This window comes from Verticillium alfalfae, genomic scaffold (genome assembly GCF_000150825.1).
Source record: "Verticillium alfalfae VaMs.102 supercont1.1 genomic scaffold, whole genome shotgun sequence".
NCBI lineage: Eukaryota > Fungi > Ascomycota > Sordariomycetes > Glomerellales > Plectosphaerellaceae > Verticillium > Verticillium alfalfae.
Window position 1 is genome coordinate 915,022 of NW_003315038.1, and position 10,774 is coordinate 925,795.

General features: G+C 59.0%; 3 protein-coding genes across 3 annotated transcripts; 1 reads left to right on the forward strand and 2 right to left on the reverse strand.

Annotated features, from left to right (window-relative positions):
• Nucleotides 1–3,290: 3,290 nt before the first annotated feature.
• Nucleotides 3,291–4,277, forward strand: VDBG_00294 (conserved hypothetical protein; the record flags this gene model as incomplete). Its single annotated transcript, XM_003008567.1, has 2 exons — nucleotides 3,291–3,524; nucleotides 3,591–4,277. The coding sequence occupies 2 exons, from the start codon at nucleotides 3,291–3,293 to the stop codon at nucleotides 4,275–4,277; spliced, it is 921 nt and encodes a 306-aa protein (XP_003008613.1).
• Nucleotides 4,278–4,817: 540 nt separating this feature from the next.
• Nucleotides 4,818–6,465, reverse strand: VDBG_00295 (indoleamine 2,3-dioxygenase family protein; the record flags this gene model as incomplete). Its single annotated transcript, XM_003008568.1, has 2 exons — nucleotides 4,818–5,877; nucleotides 6,017–6,465. 2 exons carry the CDS (start codon nucleotides 6,463–6,465, stop codon nucleotides 4,818–4,820), a joined length of 1,509 nt encoding a protein of 502 aa, XP_003008614.1.
• A 1,209-nt stretch (nucleotides 6,466–7,674) lies between these two features.
• On the reverse strand, nucleotides 7,675–8,787 carry VDBG_00296 (predicted protein; the record flags this gene model as incomplete). The annotated part of the gene is made up of 1 exon (XM_003008569.1): nucleotides 7,675–8,787. The coding sequence occupies one exon, from the start codon at nucleotides 8,785–8,787 to the stop codon at nucleotides 7,675–7,677; it is 1,113 nt and encodes a 370-aa protein (XP_003008615.1).
• Nucleotides 8,788–10,774: the final 1,987 nt, after the last annotated feature.

Sequence of the window (10,774 nt, forward strand, 5' to 3'; positions counted from 1 at the left end):
GGGGCAAGAGCGCCGGTTGGTGCTGTCGCGTGCTGGAAGCGTTAGGCTGAATTGCGAGGAGCGTCGCAAGTGTGGGATGTGGTTGGATGGGCGTGGGATGGATGTTGGTCGATTGTATAGTTATGGGCAGAGATTATGCAGTGTTTCTTGTTCTGCGTCTCCCTTTGGTGGTCGAATGTTGCAGTGGGAGAGTGACCGAGGCGTACGAGTGGCAGCCAGGAGTGAGAGGGAGGGGGGAGTAAGTGTTGACAGGATGAGACGTGACTTGGAATTGCGAATGTGGTGGACGCGGGGTGCGCGGGTACAAGTAGAGACAGGGCCGGCTCGGGCGTTTGGGTTTGGGTTTGGCGTTGGCGTTGGCGTAGGAGGTGCACGAGAAAAGGTGCACTTTGAGAAATAGGTTGGCAGGCGTGGGAGTGATGATGTGATGGGCTGCTTCGGGACGGTAGTGTGTGTGTGTGTCCCCCGGTCAAGCTGGTCTTGATGGTTGGCTGACGTTTGGCACTTTTGGAGAAACGACTTGGAGTAAGGGCAAGACGTATGCGTCGCAGGGTGGATGAGAGGGCAAGAGTGTCAGGATCGAGATTCAAAGGTGCGAAGGGAGAGTAGAGAAAAAATTCGGGGTTTCGGAGGGGCATGGAGAGAGGATAAATCATCTCGTGTGCGCATTCAAGTCGTTCCGAGTCAAGTCGGCTCATCTCCACGATGCACAGTACATGCTACGGCAGATAGGGAAGGATGCGATAATAGGCCCGCATGAAGATGAGCATGGCGGCATGGCAGGGCGGCATGACATGGCGTGAACACACCAAAGGCCCAGAGACCCGCGGCTGTATCGTCGGCGGCATCCTTTTTTTTCTCGTGGACCGATCCATCTGACAGTGGCCGGAAGACCAATGACACGATGCGACAAGAGGTCCTTGGGGGGTCCCGATGACGATGGATGGCCTGGGGTCGAGGGGAATGCTTGCGGCAAAGGCCGCCAGACGGGGGACCTATTGTACCGGTACTTGCGATGCACCCCACTCTCGCCGTGGGCTCGGCATTCTTCTCGTGCCAAGGGTCAAAAGCATGGGCGGATGGACGGCTCGAGCGACCGCTTCAGGGCGTTGGAGGCAGCAAAGCCGTCGTAACATGTGGGGTGAAGGGCGGTGGAAGGTCGTCCGACAAAGTATCGAGACTTGGGGTCCTTTGGGCTCTCATTTTGCCTACGCGGATTATTCTCCGCAATTGGCTCCCCGCTCGGCATCGCTGCTTTACTACGGCCTTCTTCCCGGCCATTTGACCGAGGCGTGAGCAAGGGTATGCCGAAGGCTGTGAGGGCACGTTTTCCGAGGCAACGCCGCACAAACGTCGTTGGTGACGGTTAAAGCAGCCCCGGATTGCTATCATGTCCCCGACTCAGGAGCCCCCCGCCAAGCTCGTGCTTCGCGTGGAATTGACACGGAACATGTCGGAAGACAGGACGTTCAGCGTTCAACGCTGGGGTAGCTTCGGTCAGAGTATTCCCGTCGAATGATGCGGCCGTTGTTAGGGTTCGGTGTTAGATTTGTCCTATGCCTGTCTGATCTTCCTTCCCCTCTTCCACATCCGCCTATCTGTCCAACTGTTGTACATGGCCCGCCTGGGGCCCCTCTCTCTCTCGTCCGGGCTGTCAGGGCGAGCACGAGCACGTGCTCGCAGGATGACCGTCGGCCCTGGCGCCGACCGACCTACCATTCTTCTTCGTTGCCACATGGAAGCCATTTCGAAGGTCCTGCGCCCAGCCTCTTTGTTCCCACAACGAACATGGATGTGGAGAGCTGGATGGGTCGATGGATGCCGAGGTGTCCCCCCCCTTCCCCTCGTGCTCGTCCTCCTCCTTCCCAAAACCGGCAACTGCATCCGCATGACGATGAGACCCTGAGCTGCAGGCGCAGGTGCGGGCACACGGATCGAGAAGGAATCGAACCTGTGCCTGGTGGGACGGGCTCTCGTCGTCGTCGTCGTTGTCGTCGACGAGCCCAGGTGGCGCCGGAGTGTGCTGCTCCTCGGTTTCGGAGTCAAGTCATCTCAGGCTAGCCAGATTTGCGTTGGTTTGGGCTATCGGCCCTGATGTTCATAGCGTTAGATTGCATGGCGATATTGTCGTGAGGGGCAGGAGGCAGAAGAAGACGAAACGGGCAGCAGGGTAAAAGGACAGGCAGGGTCAGCCAGGCGAGCAGGGCAGGGGAGGAGACGGGGAAGGAGAAGGAGGGGGCGGGCTGCAGAAGCGGGTGCAGGCAGGCAAGCAAGCGCCTTGAGAGATGGTGATGGCACAATCGTGGCACAATCATCGTACAATCGTCGTTGCCATTTCCCCGACGGCGGATAAGGTCGTGGGGCAGGAGCCACTGATCGGTGGTCATTCCCGCTCACCGTTCACCGCCCCATGCCCAGAGCAGGAAGGACGAGGGGACGACGGCTGCACAGCGCAAGTACATGGTAGCGGAGCAGGAACCAACCAACATGAGAACGCGAGGTTGTTGTCAGGAACGGCGGCCAATAACCCCCACGTGGGCCCCGGGAAGCAGGTCCCGTCTCCGCCTACGCCTTGGCTCAGCAAGCTGTCCAGGAAGCTGCTCAGCAAGCTGCTCAAGAAGGGCAGGCGCTGCCTTATGTCAGCAACGGAATGCCGGACTCTGTGCCACCGATGCTGCCAGGGCCAGGGTCGTTCCTGTGCAAGCTCAGGCACAGACAGCCGTAGGCGCAGGCGCAGACGCAGGGTGCAGCTCCGACTTGACAACATCGCAGAGTCTCGTCCACCAATCCCATCTGCATTCGCCCTCGCCTCCAAGGGCCTCGACTCGCCGCCTCCAGCTTGAATCTGGACCCCTAAACGCACCTCTTATGCCATCTGGCCCGTCTGCCGCTCCTCCGCCTCCGGCTGCAACCACATCGCAAGCCCCTCATCTGCCCTAGCCTAACTAGGTGACTGGCAAATCGCTGCACGCTCTTCCAGCTTCTCCCCTCGCTCAAACGAGTCGGTCAAGGTCAGGGTCAGGGTCGACACTAGTATCATCACCAGCATCAGCGTCGCCATCAGTGTCAGGGTCAGGGTCAAGCCTCCATTCGACGGGCCACCTTTCCCCCCTACCCTTCCGCCTTTGCGCCCACCCTCCCCCTCGGCCCATCATCCGAGCTGGGCTGCATACAGGCCGGCGACAAATCTGCGATCTGCGACCTGTCCTGGCTGCCCTGCACTGAGCTAGCCAAGACACAGAGAGCCTCCCTCCTGCTCCCCCTTCTCCTCCTCCGCCGCCGCTACCACCATGCCCGAACCCACACGGGCTCCGCCGGCCCCGACAAGCCTGCTCTCCGTCCCTTCTCCCATCGCGAACCTCTTCAAACGCGTGCCCCTGGCCGTCTACCCGGCCAACGACCTGCCTCGGAGATCGCCCTCTGCCGACACGACGCGCGAGCTGCCTATACTCTACATCTTTACGACCAAGGAGGGTGCCCAGGATGGCAGGCCGAGTTTTAACCCGTCGTGTCTCAAGTGGCAGGTTGGTGCCCCCTTGGCTCTTGCGTCCCCCTTTACCTGTCCTCTGGTTCGCTAACATTGCTGCCAGACTGTGCTGAAAATCGCCCGCTTGCCCTTCACGACGACACCGTCTACGAACCACGCATCGCCTTCTGGCGCCCTGCCCTTCCTCCTACCTCCTCCCTCGCCGACCCGCTCCAACAACTTGCCCATCCCCGCTGGTGACGCCCTCCTCAACCACGCCGTATCCCACTCGCCGGCGAAAACACCGCCCACTCTCGCCGACGACCTGCCTCCCCGCCAGGAAGCGTACCTGGCCCTCCTACACGCCCGCCTACGCCCGGCCTTCCTCCACGCCCTGTACGTCAACCCGACCAACACACCTCTCCTCCAGGCCCTCTACGTCAACCCCTGCACGTCAAACTCGATTGTGCGCGCGACACTACAGCACCAGGTCCGTTCCGCCGCCGAGGCCGAGATTCTGGCGTCCACCAAGGCTGCCTACATAGATGCCGACGCGTTATATCAGGATGCCGTTGCCGGCTTCGCAGCGCTTGAGACGCTGCTGAGCGGTACAGCGGGTGGAGAAGGCTTCTTTTCTGGCGGCGACGAGGCTGGACTGTTCGACGCCGAGGTGTTCGCGTATACGGGCGTCATCCTCGACGAGAGGCTCGGCTGGGTCGACCGCCGGCTTGCCGAAGCGCTGAGGGCCTCTCCAGGGCTCGTCAGGCATCGGGAGCGCATGATGGTGACATATTTCCCAGAGAAGGCCTAGCTCTCGACACGATCTACTTGCATGGGGAGGAATAAAATGTATAACAGAGACCGGCCCGACTGTGCCGTATAGTTGCATACCTAGCCTAATATCAACTCATAAAGCTGCTCTCTTCCGTCCCGATGAACTGCTGATTTTTCTGGGTTAGACGACAAGTCTAGGTGCACACAGGCCGTTTGGGGCATTTTTTAATGGGTTGGTTGGTTGCATGAACGTAACGAAGGTGCACAATTTTAAAGTGCCGCGTAAAAGCTAGGTGCAAATTGAGTGGGAAAGCCGGGGAGCTCTCCGAATATTCACGCATGGTTACGACTTAGCACTCACTGATCAAGTCATGAGTATCAGAAAATTTGAAGGAGCAAGCGAGGTGCGTCGACGTTTGCCGTGTCCCCCGCGCCGTCTCAATTTACCCTGAAATGCTCCCGGTACTGTCCACGCATTGTTGTAACTGGCACCAATCAAAACACCAAATCATTGTGAACAAGTTTCATATTCAGACATTTCATAAATCATAAGAGCCCATTTGCTTCCACGCCTCCGTTACAGGTCGGCCTTGTTCACGCCCCTCTCGGCACAGTACTTGTCGACCTCCTTCTGCAGCGTATCCTTCTGCCTCTCGACGAGGTCCATGACGTCCGCCAGCTCGTCGCCGAGGGCGGCGTCGCCCTCGGCCCCGCCGACGTCGGCGTAGAGCCTGCTCATCTCGGCCAGCACGGCCTGCAGCTGGTTGGGCAGCCAGGTGACGATGGGGCTGCCGCCCGTGGCGGTCGGGTGGCTCGTCCGCTTGAGGATGTACTCGCGCGCGAAGCACCAGTGGCGCCAACGGAAGTCGCGGACCTGGTGCAGGATCTTGATCCACAGGCGGCGCGACTCGAGGAGGGCCTCGCGCTCGTCGGCGGCGGCGGGCAGAGGCTGAGCGGCGACGGCGCCGTCGGGGCTGAGGCCGAGGACGAGGCGCTTGACGTCGAGCTCGGCGGCGCGCTCGGCGACGTAGCCCAGGAAGGCACGGTGGTTGCTGGGGCGGTACTCGCGGAAGTCGCGCAGGATGGCCGTCAGCGGCGTGTCGGGCATGGTCACCTGCAGGAGGTTGTCCATGAGGGGCACGATCGAGTCGTTGGCGCCCGACTCGCCGCGGAAGGAGAGGGGCTCGTCCGAGACGCCCTCGTAGGTGACGCCCTGCGGGAACATGGACTGCGACGTGATGCCGAAGATGAAGGTACGGAACGACGTGTAGGACATGGGCTTTGACTTGGCCCACATGGTCTCCATGGCCGCGTTGATCTTGCGCAGCGACGCGAGCACGTTGGCGAGCGACTGGTTGATGTCCTCGCGCTGATGCAGCGAGAGGGCCGCGTTGGGCGACGTGTTGGCGGCGTGTGCCAGCAGGGAGACGGCGCCCTTGACGAGGGGCCCCGAGTTCTTGACCATTTCAATGTGAACGAGCACGAAGCCGGCTTCGGAGGATGTGGGATCGAGGCCGTGCTCAAAGGCGCGGATGAGGCGGAGGTTATCGTAGTCCATGCCTTGTTTGGGGTCCTCGAGGCGATAGTTGAAGAGGGCGTACGAGCCGGCATATTCCATGAAGGGCTTGAAGCCGGTGCTGGTTGCTGTTAGTGATTGGTCCTTGACGAGGAGAGACTGTTGTTCGATAGGTCGGCACCATGCTCGGCGGTGGAGGCCACGGTGGTTGTGGACTCGAGCTCGGGAGAAACATGCTAGAGAGAATCATGCCGACTTACAGCTCAGCACAGCGCGCCATCGGCCGGGCAATCTGCTTTGGCAGCACGTCCCTACCCAGACCATACGGCTCTCCTTTGACGAAGCGCTCGTGGCAGGGCTCGAGCAGGTACGCCGACAAGAGGAAGGAGTAGTCACGGTAGAGGGCGTTCATGACGGGCAAGTCGTCCTTGTAGCGCTCAATGTGCTCCGTCAGGTCCGGCAGCTCGTCCTTGACTGCGTCACCAAACTTGTTGTTGGCCAGCAAGCCAGGCGATCCATCCAACAGCTTGATGGGCATGCGGGACAGCAATGACTCGACGGGATCAAACTCGGAGGGGAGGGCGACGACGGGGTCGGCGCGGGGCAGGAAGCCCCTGGTGGTTGACACCATGAAGGCTGGAAGGGATTTGTCATGAGGACGAGTGTCGTCGAGGACAGGGAAGGACGCCGAAGCACCGAGCGAACCCATCGTGATGGAAGGGAGAATGTGTGTGTGGTGTGTGTGTGTGTATAAGTCGACGGCTGTGGCTTGGGACAGGTCTCCTAACCTTCTGGGACAAAAGAAATGAGAAGAGATTTGAGAAGATGATGGATTTGGGAGGGGGTTTGGTGCGTGTGGGAGAGGCTTGCAAGTCAGGCGCTCAACACCACTCTCTGGCTGGCCGCACTCGCTAATATACATCGTGGCCGGAAGCATTCCGGCCTCAAGTGAGGGGGAGAGGTCAAGGCCACCCAAACCATGTTCGGGCCCTCCGGTTTCTGTTTGTCATATCAAACACCCTACTGTCGACGTGGACGGTCAGCTGCGGTTATCCAGCATCCCACGTATGCCAGATGGACAGGCAGTTGACTCGTGGATGCTGATTCTGGTCAGGGCAGTGAGTGAGGCATGTCTGCTGTTGTCGCTGAGGTCCGCCTCTGAGCGAGCATGGCATTCGCGGCGTCAGGCGCCACTTGTGTTGTGCGATCAAAACTTGTCGCAGCGGCTGGAAGTCTCGAAAACGTATATATGGACCGTGTAGTTCCTCCTTCTGGCCATTGCTGACCATCTACCTCAGTCTGATTCCCCAGATCTGAGCCGACGATGTGAAGGTGAACGGACGGAAGCGAGACAAAGGGCGCGGGAAAAGGGGGGGAAGGTTGAGTAATGGATTGCGCAAGATTGGAGTCAGGACCCACATAACCCCCGACACTTGCCGGCCGTGGCCGGAAGAGTTCCGGCCTCTTGGCATGCCCGGCTTCGGACCAGGGTGCCACAGATAAGGTCCCCCACGGCCCCGACTCGCCAGATCCCAAAGAGCGTTGCTTCGCTTTGCTTCGCAGCCCACACCTTGATAACGATGAATGCAAGGGCACAGTCTAGTTGGATGAGACAAAAAAAAAAGTGTGTATTCGATTTGCAAGCGCACCCCGCTGGCGTGGGGTGGTCTACAGTGTCATAGACAGCATGAAGCTGCCCTGGAGAGTGAAAAGACGACTGATCATATGCCGGTCGTTCTAAGAGACCTCCCCCACCATCGTCGATTATATTCCTCCGCCCTAACCTTCATATCAAGTCGTGTCCCATTAAAGGCTTCTGTCTGCCCTGTCATAAAGTGTCGTGTCCCTGATGGTCTTGTCAATACAGGCTTCAACGCCAGGTGATAGTCAGATGCGTACGAACCCCCGCAAACTAACTTCAAGGAAGAGCGATGGTCCTCCAGGCAATCGCTGAAGCGTCGTCTCCAGGGAATGCCAGAGTCATGATGTCGGGCCCACTCGGTGCAGCACTGACAGCAGCAGCTACCGGCTCTGCGCTCGGGGCCACGCTACTTGCTTCTTGTGCCACGACCTCCGCAGGCGCAGGCGGAAGTGTTGCCTCCGGCGCGGCCTCGAGAGCCGCAGCACTGGAAGGCAGAGATGCGCTGGCTTCAGGGACGCCAGGCGACGCAAGTGCCATGTCGAGAAGGGCTGTGTCGTCCACACCCGAGGGAATGGCTTCTAGGTTGGCAGAGAGATTCTCTGACGCAGAAAGGTCGTCTACGAGGGCGGAGACATCCTCCAGACCCGAGGACAACGGCGCTGCGACCGGGAGTGGTGTAGGATCGTCAAAGATGTACTCGGTCAAGGTCTGTGTGATTGTCAAGGTACAGCCGCTGGCGCCTGCCCTGACGGACGACGTGACAACTGTCTCGAAATCGCGACCACTTGCGCCGAGGCCATTGTCGACCCCCTGGATCACTGACGCGGTCGAGGTCGCTGCCAACGAGTTTGCCGAGTTTGCTACACCGGTCATTAGCTGATCAGGGACAGGACCACTTACCACAAAGTCGGGAGCGCCCGTCGCTGTGCCTTCCTGCGTGTCGGGGTCAGAGGCGGCATCCGCGGGCAGGGAGCCGCCAGAGGAGCCAGACGACCCTGTGCCCGCGGCAGCTCCATCTGGTACCTGGCCACCGGATGTCAGTGCAGCAGCCTGGCCTTTCATCAAGGCGGAGAGCCTTTGTTCGACGTCTTGGACGTCCGCGATGAGTTCCTTCAGCTCCTGTTCCGACACCGCAACGCCAGCAGTAGAAGCACGCCTGACAATCTCCAAAACGGCAGTCGGGACACGGTGACCGCCGTGAAACATGCCGTCGGGGACATCCTTGGCTTCCAGAGGGGCATCGTTTTGTCCACCAGCCAGCGCTAGAGCATTGCCCTGGCCGTGCTGCGAGCTGGGTTCTAGAGATATCCCACGAAGCACCGCGCCCGATGAGACTTGAAACGCGGCGGCAAGCACGACGAGGCTGTTGGCAACGTTCTTGAAAGACATGATAGAGTATAACAAATTGTTTGGGTATGATAATGAATGGCAAGGCTGCGCAGTTAGGGACCCGTCGAAGAGCACCTATTATAGATTCACTTTCTTTGACCGTCGCGTGGTGCGCAGCAACGCATTCCAGGAGCCGTTGCCAGTATCTGCTGGTCACACATTCCAAAGATCTCGCCAAGGTCTCATAGCCCCTCTCGATGTGACCTTTTGTGAATTCAGCCAAGGACGACTGCCAAGTTTGCCATGTGCCATGTGCCCTTACGAAGGTCCAGATTCACAGGAAGAAAATAACAATCTCGGATGTCATGATGTTGGCACGATATGACGAGAGCACCATGGAATGCACGACGGACGAGTTGACAAACGATCGCTGCGCAAGTTGCTGCATGCAGAGAGCCGCGTGCACAAAAAGCTGGCAGTCTCTCTCTCTCTCTTTTGGGGCCTCTGAGTACGATCGATTGATGTCCTGGTCAGGGCGTGACGCAAGAAGCGTGCCTCGTGGAGCGATTAGCTCAGATGGGGGGCTCTGCTACCTACCGATCCTCATCACCAGCCCGATGGAAATTGGCTTCTCCTCAACGACGGAAAAAAATGCGATGGCCAGCGGACAATCGATTTACAATCGATCTAGAGTTGACTGTGTCCGCAAGAGTCTAGGCATGTCCGACGGCAAAAAAAAACAATTTGGCCTGGGCGTCCGGGGTTGGCAATGCCGACGTGGTCGATGTGGTTATTAAGGTGGTGGGGTGCCTGGTCAGCGGAAGGAAGCAAGATAGTTTGCGAAGCCTGACACATTTCGGCGCAGAGTGCGGGCTCTCTATAGACGAAGATAGAACTTGGGCGTCCAAAGACCACATCACCAAGGCGTTCCAGGAGGAAGATGTTGCACGACTGAAGTGGAGGCCACAGAAACACTGTTCGGCTGCCTAACCCTGGCGAAACATATGCCGAGACTGGGAAGATGTTTCTCTCATGGCGGAGGAGTATGGTCACTTGAACCACTGATTGGTAGGCATTCCATGGAGGTGCAAATCATGAGATGAGCTGGCGTTCCATGTGGATCAGGGTCAGAGGTTCTGGTGGGCGAAGCTTGATTTGCTGCGACTCGTTGGAGAATCCACCGGTTGGCCCCCCCTCCATTGCCAGTCACGGCTTTAACGTTGACGGGGCCACAGAAGGTACCTTGCTTGGGATGACCGTGGTGTTCGGAGAAGAAAGACCTGACGCTGACGCTGACGCTGGCGGGACGGGACAGGGCAGGGCAGGGCAAGGCCCTTTCTCCAATGATGGTGATGATTGGAGATGAGGGCGCCAGAGACGATTTCAGGTGCGCTTGGCCACTTTGGGTAGGATGCGAGTGGAGGATGCCTGTTGCCAGCCAGTTGGTCAGGGCTCCCCGTCTCCGTCGTGATGGCCCGAGGATGTTTGGGAGTCGGGATGGGCGGAAGAAGGATGTTTCGCTGGGTGACGACAAGGAAGATCATGCCTGAGGCCTAAGGGGCAGAAGAGGGAGCAGAAGCAAGGAGCAGGCCGGATCAACCCAGGCGCCGAGCTCCCTCCTCCTTTTCTTGCCGCCTGGGACAGAGACATGACACCAAGGGCAGGCGAGGGCGGCTTAGGTGGACACAGAGAAGGGACCTGAGTTTGGTAGGTAAGAGCACAGACCATGTCTGGTTACGTGACCAGACAAGGGCGATCCACCCCTTCCCTTTTCCCCTTCGCTCTTGCCTTTCTCGCTTACCCACTTCCCACGACTGCCCGTCCCCGGCTGTAGAGGCCAGTGCCTTGTGCTGGCGCGCGAGGAAGAGACAAGGTCGATTTCTCGAGCGAGCCCAGCCCAGCAGCATGAGAAGTCTACCACCGCTCATTGTCACGCCGCCGGGCACTCGCGACAAAATGAGACGCCAAACCTACCAGATGGGCTCCCCCATAAAATAAAAATTCTCCCTCTTCCCCATCGCATCATCGCATCACCCATCCCAGCATC